Source organism: Pseudophryne corroboree, chromosome 9 (genome assembly GCF_028390025.1).
Source record: "Pseudophryne corroboree isolate aPseCor3 chromosome 9, aPseCor3.hap2, whole genome shotgun sequence".
Classification (NCBI taxonomy): domain Eukaryota; kingdom Metazoa; phylum Chordata; class Amphibia; order Anura; family Myobatrachidae; genus Pseudophryne; species Pseudophryne corroboree.
The window spans coordinates 183,254,895-183,278,311 of NC_086452.1; the positions used below are offsets into that span (position 1 = coordinate 183,254,895).

The 23,417-nt window shown below is 48.3% G+C and overlaps 1 protein-coding gene across 7 annotated transcripts in view; it reads right to left on the bottom strand.

The window, feature by feature from the left end:
• Window positions 1-23,417, bottom strand: part of PRRC2C (proline rich coiled-coil 2C) — a 265,459-nt gene that overhangs the window by 152,900 nt on the left and 89,142 nt on the right. For all 7 annotated transcript variants that reach the window (XM_063940000.1, XM_063939999.1, XM_063939997.1 and 4 more), the window contains exons 3-4: window positions 18,126-18,303; window positions 17,824-17,945 (exon numbers count right to left, since the gene is read on the bottom strand). In XM_063940000.1, coding sequence (XP_063796070.1) covers window positions 17,824-17,945; window positions 18,126-18,303 — 300 coding nt within the window. The remainder of the gene's footprint in view (window positions 1-17,823; window positions 17,946-18,125; window positions 18,304-23,417) is intronic.

A 23,417-nucleotide genomic window follows, 5' to 3' on the forward strand; every position in this document is an offset into this window, starting at 1 on the left:
GTTCCCACCGACTCACAATCTGTGCGAAGACTTCTGGATGAAGTCCCCACTCTCCCGGGTGTAGGTCGTGTCTGCGGAGGAAGTCTGCTTCCCAGTTGTCCACTCCCGGAATGAACACTGCTGACAGTGCGCTTACATGATTCGCCGCCCAGCGAAGAATCCTGGTAGCTTCAGCCATTGCCGCTCTGCTCCTTGTGCCGCCTTGGCGGTTTACATGAGCCACTGCGGTGATGTTGTCTGACTGGATCATAACTGGTTGGTCGCGAAGTAAGGCCTCCGCTTGACGTAGGGCTTTGTATATGGCCCTTAGTTCCAGGATGTTGATGTGCAAACAAGTCTCTTGACTTGACCAAAGACCCTGGAAACTTCTTCCCTGTGTGACTGCTCCCCAACCTCGGAGGCTTGCGTCCGTGGTCACCAGGATCCAATCCTGAATGCCGAATCTGCGGCCCTCGAGAAGGTGAGCACTCTGCAGCCACCACAGGAGCGACACCCTGGCCCTGGGGGACAGGGTGATCAACCGATGCATCTGTAGATGTGATCCGGACCACTTGTTAAACAGATCCCATTGGAAAGTCCTTGCATGGAACCTGCCAAAGGGAATGGCCTCATATGAGGCCACCATCTTTCCCAGGACTCGAGTGCAATGATGCACGGACACGTGTCTTGATTTCAAAAGGTTCCTGACCAGAGTCATAAGTTCCTGGGCTTTTTCTATCGGAAGATAAACCCTTTTCTGGGTCGTGTCCAGAATCATGCCCAAGAAAGGCAGACTAGTCGTAGGAACCAACTGCGACTTTGGGATATTGAGAATCCAGCCGTGTTGTTGTAACACTTTCAGTGAAAGAGATACGCTGTTCAGCAACTGCTCTCTTGATCTCGCTTTTATGAGGAGATCGTCCAAGTACGGGATAATTGTGACACCCTGCTTGCGCAGGAGCACCATCATTTTCGCCATTACCTTGGTGAAAATCCTCGGAGCCGTTGAGAGACCAAACGGCAACGTCTGAAATTGGTAATGACAGTCTTGTACCGCAAATCTTAGGTACGCCTGATAAGGTGGATAAATGGGGACATGAAGGTACGCATCCTTTATGTCCAGTGACACCATAAAATCCCCCCCCTTCCAGGCTGGCGATGACCGCTCTTAGCGATTCCATCTTGAACTTGAACCTCTTCAAGTATAGGTTCAGAGATTTTAATTTCAATATGGGTCTGACCGAACCATCCGGTTTCGGAACCACAAACATGGTCGAATAATAACCCCTTCCCTGTTGAAGGAGGGGAACCTCGACCACCACCTGCTGAAGATACAATTTTTGTATTGCATTTAACACTATCTCCCTCTCTAGGGGGGAAGACGGTAGGGCAGATTTGAAAAACCGGCGAGGAGGCACCTCTTCGAATTCCAGCTTGTAACCCTGAGACACAATTTCTATTGCCCAGGGATCCACCTGGGAGTGAACCCACATGTGGCTGAAATTCCGAAGACGCGCCCCCACTGGCCCCGACTCCGCCAGTGGAGCCCCAGCGTCATGCGGTGGATTTTGCAGAGGCCGGGGAGGACTTCTGTTCCTGGGAACTAGCTGTATTGTGCAGCTTTTTTCCTCTGCCCCTCCCTCTGGCAAGAAAGGAGCAACCTCGGACTTTCTTGTTTCTTCGTGAACGAAAGGACTGCATTTGATAATGCGGTGCTCTCTTAGGCTGTGAGGGAACATAAGGAAAAAAATTTGACTTTCCAGCCGTAGCTGTGGAGACCAGATCCTTCACCGAACAATTCCTCACCCCTGTAAGGTTAAACCTCCATATGTCGTTTAGAGTCGGCATCACCTGTCCATTGCCGAGTCCACAGGACCCTTCTGGCAGAAATCGACATAGCATTTATTCTAGAACCCAGCAGACTAATGTCTCTTTGAGCATCTCTCATATAAAGGACAGCGTCTTTAATATGCCCCAGGGTCAATAAAACAGTATCCCTATCTAGGGTATCAAACTCCTCTGATAAGGTATCAGTTCATGCCGCTACTGCACTACACACCCAGGCCGACGCGATTGCCGGTCTGAGCAAGGTACCTGAATGTGTATAAATGGACTTCAGGGTACCCTCCTGTTTGCGATCAGCAGCATCCTTGAGGGTAGCCGTATCCTGGGACGGCAGGGCTACCTTTTTGGATAAGCGTGTTAAAGCTTTGTCCACCCTAGGGGAGGATTCCCATCGTAACCTGTCCGTTGGCGGGAAAGGATACGCCATAAGAATCAGTTTGGAAATCTGCAGTTTTTTTATCTGGAGATTCCCAAGCTTTTTCACATAACTCATTCAGTTCGTGTGAGGGGGGAAAAGTTACCTCAGGTTTCTTACCCTTATACATATTAACCCTTGTGTCAGGGACAGGGGTTTCCTCTGTGATGTGCAAAACTTCTTTAATTGCTAGAATCATATATCGGAGTGATTTAGCCAACTTTGGCTGTAACTTTGCATCATCGTAATCGACACTGGAGTCAGAATCCATGTCGGTATCTGTGTCAACAATTTGGGATAGTGGGCGCTTATGAGACCCAGACGGTCCCTGCAACATAGGATCAGGCAAGGGTTGAGACCATGCCTGTCCCAATGCATCAGCCTTGTCTAATCTTTTATGCAAGGAATTTACATTATCATTTAAAACCTTCCACATATCCATCCAATCAGGTGTCGGTGCCGTCGGCGGAGACACCACATTAATTTGCTCCCGCTCCTCTCCCACATAGCCTTCCACATCAGACATGTCGACACAAGCGTACCGACACACCACACACACAGGGAATGTCCTTTCTGAAGACAGTTCCCCCACGAGGCCCTTTGGAGAGACAGAGACAGAGTATGCCAGCACCCCCCCCAGCGCTATATAACCGAGGAATAACACAGTAACTTAATGTTAACCCAGTAGCTGCTGTTTATATACTTTTTTGTGCCTAATTATGTGCCCCCCCCCCCCCCTCCCCTCTCTTTTCAACCCTCTTCTACCGTATATCATCAGAGGAGAGCCTGGGGAGCTTCCTCTCAGCGTGCTGTGGAGAAAAAATGGCGCTGGTGAGTGCTGAGGGAGAAGCCCCGCCCCCTCGGTGGCGAGCTTCTGTCCCGCTTAAATTTTATTTCTTTGGCGGGGGCTCCTACATATATACAGTGCCCAGCTGTACATATGTGTTCATTTGCCAGAATGAGGTCCCAAATGCTGCCCAGGGCGCACTCCCCTGCGCCCTAACAGTGACCGGAGTATGTGTAGGTGTGTGGAGCAATGGCGCACAGCTGCAGTGCTGTGCGTTACCTCCAGTGAAGATCACGAAGTCTTCTGCCGCCTGTGATGTCTTCTTGCTTCTCATACTCACCCGGCTTCACATCTTCCAGCTCTGCGAGGGGGACGGCGGCGCGGCTCTGGGACGGACAGCGAGGGTGAGATCCTGCGTACCGATCCCTCTGGAGCTAATGGTGTCCAGTAGCCTAAGAAGCAGGACCTAGCTTCAGAGAGTAGTGCTGCTTCTCTCCCCTCAGTCCCACGATGCAGGGAGTCTGTTGCCAGCAGAGCTCCCTGAAAATAAAAAACCTAACAAAAAAAAACTTTCTATCAGCAAACTCAGGAGAGCTCACTGAAAAGCACCCAGCTCCTCTGGGCACAGAATCAAACTGAGGTCTGGAGGACGGGCAGAAAGGGAGGAGCCAGTGCACACCAGGAACTAAATTCTTTCTTAAAGTGCCCATGTCTCCTGCGGAGCCCGTCTCTCCCCATGGTCCTTACGGAGTCCCCAGCATCCTCTAGGACGTTAGAGAAATGGGTTTAACGATTTTAAGTTAAAAATGGGCCTCACGGAACCATCCGGTTTTGGTACCAGAAACAGGCTGGAATAATAACCCTCGCCACGTTGGTGCAGTGGTACTGGGACAATGACTTGAGTCTGGACCAATTTTTGAATGGCCCCCTGTAGCATGGGGCGCATGTCCTCGGAAGGCGGTAAGCCCGATTTGAAAAACCTGTGAGAACTCTCGCACTCCAGCGTGTAGCCCTGGGAGACCTGGACTCTCACCCAAGCATCCTGGAAGGAGCTTTCCCAAATAAAGCTTAAGAATCTAAGCCGAGCTCACACCGTGAGGTCCGCCATGAGCTGAGGGACACAGTCATGCTGAGGATTTTGAGGAGACAGAGCTGACGCCCTGGTCCTGAGATCCTGTGGTGGCATCCTTACAAGCCTTCCTTCTGGAGCCTCTAGCCGAATTTTAGGCGCCTCTGGCATTCCCTTTAAACCTAGCAGTACAAAAGGATTGTAGCAAGGTCCTGTGTAGGAGCGTCGAGCCGGTAAAGCTGCAGACAGGAGGTATGTGGATTTTCCAGCTGTAGCCTTCGAAAATCCACATGTCCAATCCACCTCCAAACAGCCAATCACCTGTGAAAAGTAAAGCCTCTACACTCCGCTTTGATTCTGCGTCCGCCACCCACTGGCGTAGCCACAGCGCCCTGCATGCAGAGACTGCCATGGTTGAAGTACAAGCATTAATAGTACCTATGCTTAATGGTTTCACAGAGAAACCGAGCAAAACCCTGAATGTGCTGAACCAGTGTTACCATATCAGCCAGGGACTTATCCCCAGTGAGGCCCTCTTGAATGTTACCTGCCCATGTATGTATGGCGTGGGTCACCCAACAGCCAGCAATAACCGGCCTCAGGAGGTTCCTGCTGCCACATAAATAGATTTCAAAGTGGTTCCTATTTTTCTGTCTACAGGCTCCTTTAAGGCAGTAGCCCCTGGAACCGGTAGTACTGTCTTTTTTGACAGGCGAGATACTGAAGCATCGACAGCAGGGGAGTCTCCCAGACTTTTCGCCCCCCTAGAGCGAAAGGAAATGCAATCAATTTCTTTGTCACCTGGAATATCTTTTCAGGAGTAGCCCATGGCTCCTTGAAAAGATCATCCAGTTCCTTAGAATCAGGAAAGGGGACTAGCACTTTCTTTTGTGCAGCGAAATAGGATTGCGGAGCATCTGCTTCGTTCCCAGGAACATGCAAGGCATCTCTAATAGCAAGGGTGAGAGACTCCACTTCAGTATTTGATTCCGACTCCTCCCCCTCTTCCACCTCAGGTACCTCCTCCTCAGATTCTGAGAGGATGTCAGGTAACCCCCTTTTCTGGGGTAGAGAAAGCGATTTATCTTCAATTAGAGTAGCCATGGACTATTGCAACTGCTGCCTTTCTTGCCTAGCAGTAGTCAATTAATTTGACATGTCAGCCATCATACATTTAATAGAACTCAACCAAGCTGGTTCCTGCAAATCACCCCCAGAAGCCCCACTATCCTGTGAATGCCGACTGCATTGCTCACACGAGAAAATCTGCAGGGGAGGGAGAAAATCTAGTGCGACAGAGCGCGTATGCCCACCACACGTCCATGCCGCACCAGTAACTGGGGGAACCCCACAAGCGGGGCCCCCGGGGTGTGTGGCGTGCTGCGGGTGTATGCGCGAGAGCGCTATGACTGCTGTACACTAACCCTCAGGACAGTTGTCCTGTCAACTGGATCCGACTCAGCACCACCAGGAGGCCGGTGTCGGTCCCCCCACAGCGACCCTTGGTGCAGGTTGGCTGTTTTCCAACAGCCTACCAGAAAATAACAAACGTTTAAAATAAACTGAAGCAAAATCCTCTGGAGCTCTAGAGTGTGCATCCTCTCCTGAGGGCCGATTTTTCTAAACTGAGCTGTGGGGGACGGCATAGAGGGGAGGAGCCAGCACACACAGTTTGAAGTTTTAAAGAGCACCGGCTCCTTTGGACCCCATCTATACCCCATCGCACTAAGTGTCCCCAGTAGCCCTTATGGATGTTAGAGAAAAGCCCCCCACAAAAACAGATCTAATCTCCTGCAACCATCAACTTGAACTTTAAAGTAGAAATAAAAAATATAAAGGGTCAATGCAGCCAGAAAAAAAGCCCAGTGGATTTTAAACCTACCGGTAAATCTTTTTCTCCTAGTCCGTAGAGGATGCTGGGGACTCCGTAAGGACCATGGGGTATAGACGGGCTCCGCAGGAGACATGGGCACTCTAAAGACTTTAGATGGGTGTGCACTGGCTCCTCCCTCTATGCCCCTCCTCCAGACCTCAGTTAAAGAACTGTGCCCAGAGGAGACGGACAGTACGAGGAAAGGATTTTTGTTAATCTAAGGGCAAGATACATACCAGCCCACATCATCCACACCGTACAACATGGAATATACGAACCAGTTAACAGTATGAAACAAAACAGCATCAGCCAGAGACTGATCAAAGCTGTAACATAACCCTTATGTAAGCAATAACTATAAACAAGCCTTGCAGAATTTAGTCCGCACTGGGACGGGCGCCGAGCATCCTCTACGGACTAGGAAAAAAAGATTTACCGGTAGGTTTTAAATCTTATTTTCTCTTACGTCCTAGAGGATGCTGGGGACCCCATAAGGACCATGGGGATTATACCAAAGCTCCAGACCGGGCGGGAGAGTGCGGATGACTCTGCAGCACCGATTGAGCAAACATGAGGTCCTCATCAGCCAAAGTATCAAACTTATAGAATTTAGCAAAAGTGTTTGAACCCAACCAAGTAGCTGCTCGGCAAAGTTGTAATGCCGAGACACCTCGGGCAGCCACCCAAGAAGAGCCCACCTTCCTAGTGGAATGGGCCTTTACCGAATTTGGTAACGGCAATCCAGCCGTAGAATGAGCCTGCTGAATCGTATTACAGATCCAGCGGGCAATAGTCTGCTTAGAAGCAGGAGCGCCAACCTTGTTGGCTGCATACAGGACAAACAGTGCCTCTGTTTTCCTAACCCGAGCCATCCTGGCTACATAAACTTTTAAGGCCCTGACTACATCAAGAGACTTGGAATCCTCCAAGTCACCCGTAGCCACAGGCACCACAATAGGTTGGTTCATATGAAACAATGAAACCACCTTAGGCAGAAATTGAGGACGAGTCCTCAACTCTGCTCTATCCACATGGAAAATCAGATAGGGGCTTTTGTGAGACAAAGCCGCTAATTCGGACACCCGGCTCGCAGATGCCAAGGCTAACATGACCACTTTCCAAGTGAAAATTTTTAACTCAACGGTTTGAAGAGGTTCAAACCAGTGTGACTTAAGGAACTGTAACACCACATTAATGTCCCATGGCGCCACTGGGGGCACAAAAGGAGGCTGGGTGTGCAGCACTCCCTTAACAAAATACTGAAATTCTGGGAGAGAAGCCAATTCCTTTTGAAAGAATATTGACAGGGCCGAAATCTGCACCTTAATGGAGCCTAACTTTAGGCCCATATCCACTCCTGTCTGCAGAAAGTGGAGAAAACGGCCCAGGTGGAAATCTTCCGTAGGAGCATTCTTGGCTTCACACCAAGATACATATTTCCTCCAGATACGGTGATAATGTTTCGCCGTCACCTCCTTCCTAGCTTTTATCAGAGTAGGGATGACTTCCCCCGGAATACCTTTCCTAGCTAGGATTTGGCGTTCAACCGCCATGCCGTCAAACGTAACCGCGGTAAGTCTTGGAACACGCAGGGTCCCTGCTGCAACAGGTCCTCCCTGGGAGGAAGAGGCCACGGATCTTCTGTGAGCATTTCCTGAAGATCTGAATACGAGGCCCTTCGAGGCCAATCCGGAACAATGAGTATTGTCTGGACTCTTTTTCGTCTTATGATTCTCAATATTTTTGAGATGAGTGGAAGAGGAGGGAAGTCATAGACCAACGGAAACACCCACGGTGTCACCGGGGCGTCTACCGCTACAGCCTGAGGGTCCCTTGACCTGGAACAATACCTCCAAAGTTTCTTGTTGAGGCGTGACGCCATCAAGTCTATTTGAGGAAGCCCCCAACGACTTGTTATCTCTGTAAAAACTTCTTGATGAAGTCCCCACTCTCCTGGATGGAGATCGTGTCTGCTGAGGAAGTCTGCTTCCCAGTTGTCCACTCCCGGAATGAAGACTGCTGACAGCGCGCTTACGTGATTTTCCGCCCAGCGAAGAACCCTGGTGGCTTCCGCCATTGCCACTCTGCTCCTTGTCCCGCCTTAGCGGTTTACATGAGCCACTGCTGTGACGTTGTCCGATTGAATCAGAACAGGTAGGTCGAGAAGAAGAGTCTCCGCTTGTCGTAGGCCGTTGTATATGGCCCTTAATTCCAGCACGTTGATGTGTAGACAAGCCTCCTGGCTTGACCACAGTCCCTGAAAATTTCTTCCTTGTGTGACTGCTCCAACCTCGGAGGCTCGCGTCCGTGGTTACCAAAACCCAGTCTTGAATGCCGAACCTGCGACCCTCTAGAAAGTGAGCACTCTGCAGCCACCACAGGAGAGACACCCTGGCCCTGGGGGACAGGCTTATTTTCTGATGTATTTGAAGATGGGACCCCGACCACTTGTCCAGAAGGTCCCACTGAATTGTCCTCGCATGGAACCTGCCGAAGGGAATGCCCTCGTAGGCCGCCACCATCTTTCCCAGTACTCGAGTGCATTGATGAACGGACACTCTTTTTGGCTTTAACAGTTCTCTGACCATGCTCTGGAGTTCCTGGGCTTTTTCCGTTGGGAGAAAAACCCTCTTCTTTTCCGTGTCCAGAATCATGCCTAAAAATGATAGCAGAGTCGTTGGAATCAACTGCGACTTTGGCAGATTTAGGATCTAGCCGTGTTGCTGCAGCACTCTCAGGGAGAGTGACACGCTTTTCAGCAACTGATCTCTCGATCTCGCTTTTATCAGGAGATCGTCCAAGTATGGGATAATTGTGACCCCTTGCCTGCGTAGGAGCACCATCATTTCCGCCATAACCTTGGTGAAAATCCTCAGGGTTGTGGACAGCCCAAGCGGCAACGTCTAAAACTGGTAATGACAGTCCTGTACAGCGAATCTCAGGTGCGCCTGATGAGGAGGATAAATGGGGACATGAAGGTATGCATCCTTTATGTCTAGTGATACCATAAAATCCCCCCCTTCCAGGCTGGAGATCACTGCCCGGAGAGATTCCATCTTGAATTTGAACCTCTTTAGATACAGGTTTAGGGATTTTAGATTCAGAACGGGTCTGACCGAGCCATCCGGTTTCGGGACCACAAATAGGGTTGAATAGTACCCTTTCCTCTGTTGTATTAGGGGAACCTTGATAATCACCTGCTGTCGACACAGCTTTTGTATTGCAGCTAAAACTATTTCCCTCTCTGGGAGAGAAGCTGGCAAAGCCGACTTGAAAAACCGGCGAGGAGGCACTTCTTCGAACTCCAGTTTGTAGCCTTGGGATACAATTTCTATCGCCCAAGGATCCAAATCTGACAGAACCCAGACCTGGCTGAAGAGTCGAAGACGTGCCCCCACCGGTGCGGACTCCCGCAGTGGAGCCCCAGCGTCATGCCGGGGAGGACTTCTGTTCCAGGGAACTAGCCGTAGTAGGCACTCTTTTCCCTCTACCCTTACCTCTGGCGAGGAAGGACGAGCTTACCTCTGGCGAGGAAGGACGAGCCCCGACCTGTTCTGGACTTATGCGACTGAAAGGACTGCATCTGATATTGAGGTGTTTTCTTTTGCTGTGGGGGAACATTAGGCAAAAAAGAAGATTTACCCGCGGTAGCTGTGGAAGCCAGGTCCGCGAGGCCCATCCCAAATAAAACCTCACCCTTGTAAGGCAAAGTTTCCATATGTCTCTTTGAATCGGCATCACCCGTCCATTGGCAGGTCCACAGGGCTCGCCTTGCAGAAATTGCCATGGCATTGGCTCTTGAACCCAACATCTCTCGCAGCGTCTCTCATATATAACGCTGTGTTTTTAATATGACCCAAGGTCAATAAAATGCTATCCTTATCTAGGGTGTCAATGTCAGATGACAAGTTATCTGCCATGCTGCTATTGCGCTACATACCCATGCCGACGCTACTGCCGGTCTGAGCAAAAATTGATTTTAAGGTAGTCTCCTGTCTGCGATCAGCAGGATCCTTGAGGGCTGCCGTGTCTGGAGACTGTAGCGCCACCTTTTTGGACAAGCGCGTCAAAGCCTTGTCCACCCTGGGCGAGGATTCCCACCGTAACCTGTCCTGTGCGGGGAAAGGATACGCCATAAGAATTTTCTTGGGAATCTGCAGTTTCTTGTCTGGAGTTTCCCAAGCTTTTTCAAATAAAGCGTTCAGCTCATGAGATGGGGGAAAGGTTACCTCTGGTTTTCTGTACTTGCTCAGCAGGGGAGAGTCCGGGGAGCAGCTTCTCTGCAGCTTGCTGTGGAGAAAAATGGCGCTGGTTAGTGCTGGAGAATCAAGCTCCGCCCCCTCAACGACGGGCTTCGGTCCCGCTCAAATTCTTTATACTGGCGGGGGGTTTTCAATATACTGCCTCCGCAGTATCTAATATATTAGCCAGTGTCCCTTGAGGTGAACATTGCTGCCCAGGGCGCCTCCCCTGCGCCCTGCACCCGTACAGTGCCTTCTGTGTGTGTATATGTGTGGGAGCAATGGCGCGCACTGGTACCTCAGTGAAGATCTGAAGTCTTCTGCCGCCTGTGAAGTCTTCTTTCTTCTTATACTCACCCGGCTTCTATCTTCCGACTCTGTGAGGAGGATGGCGGCGCGGCTCCGGGACGAACAGCGAGGACGACACCTGTGTTCCGACCCTCTGGAGCTAATGGCGTTCAGTAGCCTAAGAAGCAGAGCCTATCAGTTAAGTAGGACTGCTTCTCTCCCCTCAGTCTTACGATGCAGGGAGCCTGTTGCCAGCAGTGCTCCCTGAAAATAAAAAACCTAACAAAGACTTTTTCAGAGAAACTCAGTAGAGCTCCCCTGCAGTGCATCCAGTCTCCTCTGGGCACAGGATCTAACTGAGGTCTGGAGGAGGGGCATAGAGGGAGGAGCCAGTGCACACCCATCTAAAGTCATCGAGTGCCCACGACTCCTGCGGAGCCCGTCTATACCCCATGGTCCTTACGGAGTCCCCAGCATCCTCTAGGACGTAAGCGAAAAAGGTTTTAGACAGTACAAAACAGTGATTATGCTATACTTCATCAAATGTGTGGATAGATGACCAGGTGGATTTCTGACACTGCTGCTCATCAAACCCTTATGCAAACCTGTCCTTAAGAAGAGCGTTGTCCTTGTAAACACAAATTTATGATATGGACGACTTCTAATAACTTGTCTCCCGCTACAGGGAGAGAGTAGGCACTTTGGTCAGCTGTGCCTCCTGTATGCGGTACTATAACTGATATCCTCTACTCCATGGTGATGGTGACCAATACCCCACAAGAGTCAGAGTCGAGGGCATCAGAGGATGGCAATTAGCGAGATTCTAGCAGCCTACCATAATAGCTTGTGTGACATTCACTGCACTGGGTGACGTCTTGTAGAGAAAAAACAATGAATGGGAATGTTCTTCTGCGGCCATAGGCAACGCTGTGTATCTTGCTTTTGCAGGCGCTTGGAAAAATAAGATTTGAAACCTACTGGTAAATCTTTTTCTCGTAGTCCATAGAGGATGCTGGGGACTCCGTAAGGACCATGGGGATAGACGGGCTCCGCAGGAGACATGGGCACTTTAAGAAATAATTTAGTTCCTGGTGTGCACTGGCTCCTCCCTCTATGCCCCTCCTCCAGACCTCAGTTAGAGAAACTGTGCCCAGAGGAGATGGACAGTACGAGGAAAGGTTTTTGTTAATCCACGGGCAAGATTCATACCAGCCACACCAATCACACCGTATAACTTGTGATAACAACCCAGTTAATAGTATGAAAACAACATAGCATCAGTTCAGGACCGATGCAACTATAACATAACCCTTATTGAAGCAATAACTATATACAAGTACTGCAGAAGTAGTCCGCACTTGGGACGGGCGCCCAGCATCCTCTACGGACTACGAGAAAAAGATTTACCGGTAGGTTTAAAATTTATTTTCTCTAACGTCCTAGAGGATGCTGGGGACTCCGTAAGGACCATGGGGATTATACCAAAGCTCCCAAACGGGCGGGAGAGTGCGGATGACTCTGCAGCACTGATTGAGCAAACAAGAGGTCCTCCTCAGCCAGGGTATCAAACTTGTAGAACTTAGCAAAAGTGTTTGAACCTGACCAAGTAGCAGCTCGGCACAACTGTAATGCCGAGACCCCTCGGGCAGCCGCCCAAGAAGAGCCCACCTTCCTAGTGAAATGGGTCCTAACCGATTTAGGCAACGGCAATCCCGCCATAGAATGAGCATGTGTTACAAATCCAGCGGGCAATAGTCTGCTTTGCAGCAGAAGCGCCAAGCTTGTTGGCAGCATATAGGACAAACAGTGATTCTGTTTTTCTGACTCTAGCCGTTCTGGCTACGTACATTTTCAAAGCCCTTACCACATTCAGGGACTTGGAGTCCTCCAAGTCACGCGTAGCCACAGGCACCACAATAGGCTGGTTCACATGAAAGGATGACACCACCTTAGGCAGGAATTGAGGACGTGTCCGCAACTCCGCTCCATCGACATGGAAAACCAGAAAGGGGCTTTTATGAGACAAAGCCGCCAATTCCGACACTTGCCTAGCCGAAGCCAAGGCTAATAACATGACCACCTTCCAAGTGAGATATTTTAACTCTACCGTTTTAGGTGGTTCAAAACCAGTGTGACTTAAGGAAACTTAACACCACGTTAAGGTCCCAGGGCTCCACCAGAGGTACAAAAGGAGGCTGAAAATGCAGCACTCCCTTCACAAAAGTCTGAACTTCTGGGAGAGAAGCCAATTCTTTTCGAAAGAAAATGGACAGGGCCGAAATCTGAACCTTAATGGAGCCTAAGTTTTAGGCCCAAATTCACTCCAGTTTGTAGGAAGTGAAGGAAACGGCCCAGATGGTATTCTTCCGTAGGCGCATTCCTGGCCTCACACCAAGAAACATATCTTCGCCATATACGGTGATGATGTTTAGATGTCACGTCCTTCCTAGCCCTTATCAGCGTAGGAATGACCTCATCCGGAATGCCTTTTTCCGCTAGGATCCGGCGTTCAACCGCCATGCCGTCAAACGCAGCCACGGTAAGTCTTGGAACAGACATGGGGCCTGTTGCAACAGGTCCTGCCTTAGAGGAAGAGGCCACGGATCTTCTGTAAGCATTTCCTGCAGATCCGGATACCAGATCCTTCGTGGCCAATCAGGAACAATGAGGATTGTTCTCACTCCTCCTTTTTCTTATTATTCTCATCCCTTGGGTATGGGAGGAAGAGGAGGAAATACATAGACTGACTGGAACACCCACGGTGTCACTAGGGCGTCTAACGCTACTGCCTGAGGGTCTCTTGACCAGGCGCAATAACTCTGCAGCTACTTGTTGAGGCGGGACACCATCATGTCTATCTGTGGCAGTCCCCACCGAACTGCAATCTGTGCGAAGACTCCCTGATGAAGTCTCCACTCTCCAGGACGTATGTCTGGTGAGGAAGTCTGCTTCCTAGTTGTTCACTTCCGGAATGAACCCTGTTGACAGTGCTCTTACACGATTCTCTGCCCAGCGAAGAATTCTGGTGGCTTCCGCCATCGCCACTCTGCTCCTTGTGCCGCCTTGGCGGTTTACATGAGCTACTGCGGTGACGTTGTCTGACTGGATCAGAACCGGTTGGTCGCGAAGAAAGGTCTCCGCTTGACTAGGGCGTTGTATATGGCCCTTAGTTCCAATATGTTGATGTGAAGACAAGTCTCTTGACTTGACCAAAGACCTTGGAAATTTCTTCCGTGTGACTGCTCCCCAGCCTCGGATGCTCGCGTCCGTGGTCACCAGGATCCAGTCCTGAATGCCGAATCTGCGGCCCTCTAGAAGGTGAGCACTCTGCAGCCACCACAGAAGAGATACCCTGGCACTGGGGGATAGGGTGAACAACTGATGAATCTGTAGATGTGACCCGGACCACTTGTCCAGTAGGTCCCATTTGAAGTCTTCGCATGGAACCTGCCGAAGGGAATGTTTTTCCCAGGACTCGAGTGCAGTGATGCACTAACACCTGTCTTGGTTTCAATAGGTCCTTGACTAGAGTCATGAGTTCCTGGGCCTTCTCTATCTGAAGGTAAACCCATTTCTGGTCTGTATCCAGAATCATACCCAAGAAGGGCAGACGAGTTATAGGAACCAACTGTGACCTCGGGAAATTGAGAATCCAGCCGTGTTGCTGTGACCCTTCAGCGAAAGTGACACGCTGTTCAACAACTGCTCTTTTGATCTCACCCTTATTAGGAGATCGTTCAAGTATGGGATAACTGACTCCTTGCTTGCGTAGGAGCACCATTATATCCGCCAATTACCCTGAAATTGGTAATGACAATCCTGTATCGCAATTGTCAGGTACGCCTGATGGGGTGGATAAATGGGAACATGAAGGTATGCAGCCTTTATGTCTAGATACACCATCAAATCCCCCCCTTCCAGGCTGGCGATGATCGCTCTGGGCGATTCCACTTTAAATTTGAACCTTTTCCCGTATAGGTTCAGAGATTATAATTTTAAATAGGTCTGACCGAACCGTACGGTTTCGGGACTACAGCCAAGGTTGAGTCATATCGCCTTCCTTGTTGCAGGAGGGGAACCTTGAGCACCACCTGTTGGAGATACAATGTGTGAATTGTATTTAATATCATCTCCCTTTCTGGGGGAGAAGCCGGTAGGCCCGATAAGGAAAAACCGGCGAGGAAGCACCTTTTGAATTCCAGCTTGTAACCCTGAGAAACAAATTTTTTATTGCCCCGGGATCCACATGTGAGTGAACTCAGATGTGGCTGAAGAGTCGAAGACGTGCTCCCACTGGGACGGACTCCCTTAGCGGAGCTCCAGCGTCATGCGGTGGATGTAGTAGAGGCCGGGGAGGACTTCTGTTCCTGGGAACTAGCTGTGCCCTGACCTCTGGTAAGAAAGGACGCTCCTCGTACTTTCTTGTTATTCTGCGACTGAAGGACTGCATTTGATAATGTCGTGCTTTCTTAGGCTGAGGAAATATAAGGCAAAAGATCAGAATTACCAGCTATAGCTGTGGAGACCAGGTCCGAGAGCCCTTCTCCACACAATTCCTCAGCCTTGTAAGGTAAACCTTCCATATGTCTCTTTTAGTCGGCATCACCTGTCCATTGCATGTTCCACAGTACACGTCTAGCAGAAATCGACATAGCGTTGACTCTAGAACCCAGTAGACTAATGTCTCTTTGGGCATGTGATAGATTGTGTATATGTATATATATATATATATATATATATATATATATATATATATATATATATATATATATATATATATATATATACACACACACACACACATACATACTAGGGTCAATAACATGGTATCCTTATCTAGGGTTTCAATCTCCGCTGTTAAGGTATCTGTCCACGCTGCTACAGCGCTATAAACCCATGCGGACACAATCGCCGGTCTGAGTAGTGTACCAGAATGTGCGTAAATGGACTTCATAGTACTTTTACTGCATGCTGTCTGCAGGATCCCTGAGGATAGCTGTTAAGTCAGCGCTACCTTTTGGGTAAACGCGACAAAGCTTTGTCCACCCTAGGGGAAGATTCCCATCGTATCCTGGCCCTAGCAGGGAAAGGATACTCCCTGAGAATTCTTTTTTCTTCATGAGAGGGAAATTTACCTCAGCTTTCTTCCCCTTAAACATGTGTACCCTTGTGTCAGGGACAGATGAGTCATCAGTGATATGCAAAACATCTTTTATTACAATAATCATATATTGAATACTTTTCTGCCAGTTTTGGCTGTAACTTTGCATTATCGTAGTCGACACTGGAGTCAGACTCCGTGTCGATATCAGTGTCTATTATTTTGGATAGTGAGCGTTGTGAGACTCTGAAGGTCTCTGCGACATAGGGACAGACATGTGTAGATTCACTGTCTGTTCTCTAATCTTTTGTGCAATAAATTTACCTTAGCACTTAATTTCACATATCCAATCAGGTGTCGGCGTTGTCGACGGAGACACCACTCACACACACACACATTTGCTCCACCTCAAACATGTCGACACACACGTACCGACACACCACACACTCAGGGAATGCTCATCTGAAGATAATTTCCCCACAAGGCCCTTTGGAGAGACAGAGTATGCCAGCACACACCCAGCGCTATATGACCCAGGAAAAAACACAGCAATTTAATGTTTACCCAGTAGCGCTGTTATTATCTGCGCCGAATTATGTGCCCCCCCTCTTCTTTAAAACCCTCTCTTCTACCGTGGTATAAGCAGGGGAGAGTCCGGGGAGCTTCCTCTCAGCGGTGCTGTGGAGAAAAACATGGCGCTGGTGAGTGCTGAGGGAGAAGCCCCGCCCCCTCGACGGCGGGCTTCTGTCCCGCTAAAAGTGTAAAATTGGCGGGGGCTCCTGCATATATACAGTGTCCAGCTGTATATATGCTCCTTTTGCCAAATAAGAGGTTTCTATTGCTGCCCAGGGCGCCCCCCCCTGCGCCCTTACAGTGATCGGAGTATGTGAGGTGTGTGGGAGCAATGGCGCACAGCTGCAGTGCTGTGCGTTACCTCAGTGAAGACCATGAAGTCTTCTGCCGCCTCTGAAGTCTTATTTTCTTCTCATACTCACCCGGCTTCTATCTTCCGGCTCTGCGAGGGGGATGGCGGTGCGGCTCTGGGATGGACGGCGAGGGTGAGATCCTGCGTACCAATCCCTCTGGAGCTAATGGTGTCCAGTAGCCTAAGAAGCAGAACCTAGCTTCAGAGAGTAGGGCTGCTTCTCTCCCCTCAGTCCCTCGATGCAGGGAGTCTGTTGCCAGCAGAGCTCCCTGAAAATAAAAAACCTAACAAAATACTTTCTATCAGCAAACTCAGGAGAGCTCACTGAAAAGCACCCAGCTCCTCTGGGCACAGTATCAAACTGAGGTCTGGAGGAGGGGCATAGAGGGAGGAGCCAGTGCACACCAGGAACTAAAGTCTTTCTTAAAGTGCCCATGTCTCCTGCGGAGCCCGTCTATCCCCATGGTCCTTACGGAGTCCCCAGCATCCTCTAGGACGTTAGAGAAAAATGTATTATCGGAATGTTTGGGGATATAGAAGGGCATGAAGTCAGGCATATGTCAGATTCTTAAAAGGACCAAAATCATTCAGGATCCTTCTATACCATATAGTTCCTGTGTATATGCACACATTAACCCATATATGTCATACCTCCCAAGTTAAAAATTTTTAATGTAATTTGCTACTTACAAATGGGATACAATAAAGGTTCAGGGGTGTATTCAATTGATGTTGGATCCTTTCCGACGGAAAAGACCCAAAGTTGCAGTATTCAATTAGTGGCCAAATACGTCGGATTTGGCAGTTTCCAATAATGCCAATCCAACTTTTTTTTAAAGTCGGATTGACATTTTCGGAAACGCTGCTAAAACAAAACACGTGGATCCGCGGCTAATCTGCCAATCCATATGCTTTCCGGCAAATTGGATTTTCTGACTTGTCAGATAAACGGTAGTTTGATCGAATAGGTCATATCTAGATTCGACCTTAAACTCCCGTTTATCCTTCAAGTCGGGAAATCCGACTTGAATTGAATACAGCCCTTAGTAGTAAATTGTGCACTCTTTAAAAAAGTTAGAATGGAATTTACACCTTATTACTTCCAAAGAACTTATGAATAGGACATTCCTATAGACAACAAAGCAAAATGACACCATTTTACGTAAAACCATGATGGGAGAAATAGATTTATATTTTATTATGATAGCATCCATATGGCCATTTTTGAAAAGATCCCTTATTGTCTACAAAAAATATCCTATAATGAACAAGGTGTTTGAGATTTCAAAACCTTTCTTACCTTCAACTTGCCCACCTGGCTTGGTACTAGCCCATGATTTGGCAACAACAGGAACCTCTGGTGTAGGGGGAACAACTGGCTTTGGAGGTGGTGGTGGTGGTGATGGTGGCACTTCTGGTGTTCTAAAGCAAAACAAAATAAAATATGTTACTCTTGGTGCCTGCCTAGCTCCCAGCCAGCCTATACCCAGTGTAGCGTCTCCTGTGCCCCCTAGTAGACAACTAAGAAAATAAGTTTCAAAGAAACAAATGCTTGGGCTTGTTGTACGCAAAAAGGCTTTGAGCATTAGTAATACAACTTACTTCTCTTCTTCACACTGGTCTTGTTTGGACGCCCAGCCTGTTCCATCTTTGGGCACAATGTTCACGTTGGGGTCATTGCCTTTATTTTCTGCTTTTAGACTGGGCAAATTTGCAGGTGGAGGCATGCGTCGAGACACAGCAACTTTGCCCAGACTTTGAAGTCCATGGCGTGCAGCAACTTTTAAAAAAAGGATAATGCAAAGAGACATATGAAATAAAGTTGATACTCAAGAGTAAAGAGACTTAGGCCCACATTTATCAAGCCTTGTAGTGTGATAAATTGCACGGTGATAAAGTACAATCAGCTCCTGTCATTTTTCAAACACAGCCTGTAACATGACAGGAGCTTGTTGGCTGCCACTTTATCACCGTGCAGTTTATCACTCTCCAAGGGTTGCTGAATCTGGGCCTTAACATTACGAAACACATTCCTTTGTGCGTTAACAGACATTTACTTTTTAACACTCTGGTTCCATTTATTGGTTTATAGATGGCATAATCTCCATGTAGGAACTAGGAAATTCATATGTCCAGAGTAAAAGTTCAAAGGGGTGAATTAAATTGTGGATGGTGCTCGTGAGTTGAGACGAAGCTACGGTTAGAGGGTGCAAGTTACACTATTGTTTTTCTAATGTACTCATGTTTACTTTTAAGCAAAATAGTGTGCCCCCAGAAAGAGCTTAGGGAAAGTTAAAGGGGACTCAATAGGGTTTTTCATTACAAACAAGAGACATAAGATTATATGCCAAGAACGTTTCTGGCTATCTCTGACTATTGCACCATACAATATGTGCTGCTGCATGCTAGGAACGTATCCCGGTTCTCCCTGGAGTGACTGCTACCCCATGCAATATGTGCTGCTGCATGCTAGGAACGTATCCCGGCTCTCTCTGGAGTCACTATTACCCTATGCAATATGTGCTGCTGCATGCTAGGAATGTATCCCGGCTCTCTCTGGAGTCACTATTACCCCATGCAATATGTGCTACTGCATGCTAGGAACGTATCCCGGCTCTCTCTGGAGTCACTATTACCCCATGCAATATGTGCTGCTGTACGCAGTGTGCAGAAGCCATTTTTTGCACCATATTAAAAAAACGTAAAGAATAGCATAAAGCAGGTTAAAAAGAAATGTAACCAATATGCAAATTGATAGAACATGAGGACTAGCAGGATTTATGCACTTTCATAGAAAAGAGGATAAAAGAGCCATGGAATGATTTCCCAGATGTGGCCTCCCTCCCAGAAATAGCATTTTTTTAAAAACACATAGGGCTATTTTAAAGCTTTGTTTCCCAATAAATGAATCTAAAATCCCCAAATAACCAACAACAAAAAACCCATGAAACGGACACTACAATGGGTCGGCTACATAGAGCAGTTTGTTCTTTTACCCTGCAAAATTTATACTTTCCTATTAATGTGTAATCATCCTTACAAAGCAGATGGACCTGTGTCTACAAAGTGTCAGAATCAAAATACAGGTTGAGTATCCCACATCCAAATATTCCGAAATACGGAATATTCCGAAATACGGACTTTTTCGAGTGAGAGAGTGAAACCTTTGTTTTTTTCAATGTACACAAACTTTGTTTAATACACAAAGTTATTAAAATATTGTATTAAATGACCTTCAGGCTGTGTGTATAATGTATAAGGTGTATGTGAAACATAAATGAATTGTGTGAATGTACACACACTGTTTAATGCACAAAGTTATAAAAAAATATTGGCTAAAACTACCTTCAGGCTGTATGTGTAAGGTGTATATGTAACATAAATGCATTCTGTGCTTAACTTTAGGTAACATCACCATTATATCTCATTATGGTATGCAATTATTCCAAAATACGGAAAAATCCGATATCCAAAATACCTCTGGTCCCAAGCATTTTGGATAAGGGATACTCAACCTGTATCACTGTAACACATACATTTTGCACAAGCACAGACTAATCAATGAAAATGACTAAAAAAAATAAGAATTTACTTACCGATAATTCTATTTCTCGTAGTCCGTAGTGGATGCTGGGGACTCAGTCAGGACCATGGGGAATAGCGGCTCCGCAGGAGACAGGGCACAAAATTAAAAGTTTGACCACTAGGTGGTGTGCACTGGCTCCTCCCCCTATGACCCTCCTCCAAGCCTCAGTTAGGATACTGTGCCCGGACGAGCGTACACAATAAGGAAGGATTTTGAATCCCGGGTAAGACTCATACCAGCCACACCAATCACACTGTACAACTTGAGATCTGAACCCAGTTAACAGCATGATAACAGAGGAGCCTCTGAAAAGATGGCTTCCAACAATAATAACCCGATTTTTGTAACAATAACTATGTACAAGTATTGCAGACAATCCGCACTTGGGATGGGCGCCCAGCATGCACTACGGACTACGAGAAATAGAATTATCGGTAAGTAAATTCTTATTTTCTCTGACGTCCTAAGTGGATGCTGGGGACTCCGTCAGGACCATGGGGATTATACCAAAGCTCCCAAACGGGCGGGAGAGTGCGGATGACTGCAGCACTGAATGAGAGAACTCCAGGTCCTCCTTAGCCAGGGTATCAAATTTGTAGAATTTTACAAACGTGTTCTCCCCTGACCACGTAGCTGCTCGGCAGCGTTGTAATGCCGAGACCCCTCGGGCAGCCGCCCAAGGTGAGCCCACCTTCCTTGTGGAGTGGGCATTTACAGATTTTGGCTGTGGCAGGCCTGCCACAGAATGCGCAAGTTGAATTGTGCTACAAATCCAACGAGCAATCGTCTGCTTAGACGCAGGAACACCCAGCTTGTTGGGTGCATACAGTATAAACAGAGAGTCAGACTTTCTGACTCCAGCCGTCCTTGAAATATATATATATATTTTTAAGGCTCTGACAACGTCGAACAACTTGGAGTCCTCCAAGTCGCTAGAAGCCGCAGGCACCACAACAGGTTGGTTCAGGTGAAACGCTGATACCACCTTAGGGAGAAACTGAGGACGCGTCCGCAGTTCTGCCCTGTCCCAATGGAAAATCAGATATGGCTTTTGTACGAAAAAGCCGCCAATTCTGACACTCTCCTGGCCGAAGCCAGGGCCAGTAGCATGGTCACTTTCCATGTAAGATATTTCAAATCCACCGATTTGAGTGGCTCAAACCAATGGGATTTGAGGAATCCCAAAACTACATTGAGATCCCACAGTGCCACTGGAGGCACAACCGGGGCTGTATATGTAGTACTCCTTTGACAAAAGCTTGGACTTCAGGAACTGAAGCCAATTCTTTCTGGAAGAAAATCGACAGGGCCGAAATTTGAACCTTAATGGACCCCAATTTGAGGCCCATAGACAATCCTGTTTGCAGGAAATGTAGGAATCGACCCAGTTGAAATTCCTCCGTCGGAGCCCTCTCCTTCAGGATCCGGCGTTCAACCGCCATGCCGTCAAACGCAGCCGCGGTAAGTCTAGAGGTAGAGTGCACGGATCCTCCGTGCGCATCTCTTGAAGTTCCGGGTACCAAGTCTTTCTTGGCAAATCCGGAGCCACGAGTATCGTTCTTACTCCCCTTCGCCTTATAATTCTCAGTACCTTGGGTATGAGAGGCAGAGGGGGGAACACATACATTGACTGGTACACCCATGGTGTTACCAACGCGTCCACAGCTATTGCCTGAGGGTCTCTTGACCTGGCACAATACCTGTCCAGTTTTTTGTTGAGGCGGGACGCCATCATGTCCACCTTTGGTTTTTCCCAACGGTTCACAATCATGTGGAAGACTTCTGGATGAAGTCCCCACTCTCCCGGGTGGTGATCGTGTCTGCTGAGGAAGTCTGCTTCCCAGTTGTCCACTCCCGGAATGAACACTGCTGACAGTGCTATCACATGATTTTCTGCCCAGTGAAAAATCCTTGCAGCTTCTGCCATTGCCCTCCTGCTTCTTGTGTCGCCCTGTCTGTTTACGTGGGCGACTGCCGTGGTGTTGCCCTACTGGATCAACACCGGCTGACCCTGAAGCAGAGGTCTTGCCAGGCTTAGAGCATTGTAAATTGCCCTTAGCTCCAGTATATTTATGTGAAGTGAAGTCTCCAGGCTTGACCACACTCCCTGGAAATTTCTTCCCTGTGTGACTGCTCCCCAGCCTCTCAGGCTGGCATTCGTGGTCACCAGGACCCAGTCCTGAATGCCGAATCTGCGGCCCTCCAAAAAGGTGAGCACTCTGCAACCACCACAGAAGAGACCCCCTTGTCCTTGGAGACGGGGCTATCCGCTGATGCATCTGAAGATGCGATCCGGACCATTTGTCCAGCAGATCCCACTGAAAGGTTCTTGCGTGGAATCTGCCGAATGGAATCGCTTCGTAAGAAGCCACCATTTACCCAGGACTCTTGTGCATTGATGCACTGACATTTTTCCTGGTTTTAGGAGGTTCCTGACTAGCTCGGATAACTCCCTGGCTTTCTCCTCCGGGAGAAAAACCTTTTTCTGAACTGTGTCCAGAATCATCCCTAGGAACAGCAGACGTGTCGTCGGGCTCAGCTGGGATTTTGGAAAATTTAGAATCCACCCGTGGTGTTGCAGCACTACTTGGGTTAGTGCTACACCGGCCTCTAACTGTTCTCTGGATCTTGCCCTTATCAGGAGATCGTCCAAGTAAGGGATAATTAATACGCCTTTTCTTCGAAGAAGAATCATCATTTCGGCCATTACCTTGGTAAAGACCCGGGGTGCCGTGGACAATCCAAACGGCAACGTCTGAAACTGATAGTGACAGTTTTGTACCACGAACCTGAGGTACCCTTGGTTTGAAGGGCAAATTGGGACATGGAGGTAAGCATCCTTGAGGTCCAAGGACACCATAAAGTCCCCTTCTTCCAGATTCGCTATCACTGCTCTGAGTGATTTCATCTTGAACTTGAACCTTTGTATGTAAGTGTTCAAAAGATTTCAGACTTAGAATAGGTCTCACCGAGCCGTCCGGCTTCGGTACCACAAACAGCGTGGAATAATACCCCTTTCCTTGTTGTAGTAGGGGTACCTTGACTATTACTTGCTGGGAATACAGCTTGTGAATAGCTTCCAACACCGTCTCCCTGTCGGAGGGAGATGTTGGTAAAGCAGACTTCAGGAATCTGCGAGGAAGAGACGTCTCGAATTCCAATCTGTACCCCTGTGATACTACCTGCAGGATCCAGGGGTCGACTTGCGAGTGAGCCCACTGCGCGCTGAAATTCTTGAGACGACCCCCCCACCGGACCCGAGTCCGCTTGTAAGGCCCCAGCGACATGCTGAAGACTTTTCAGAAGCG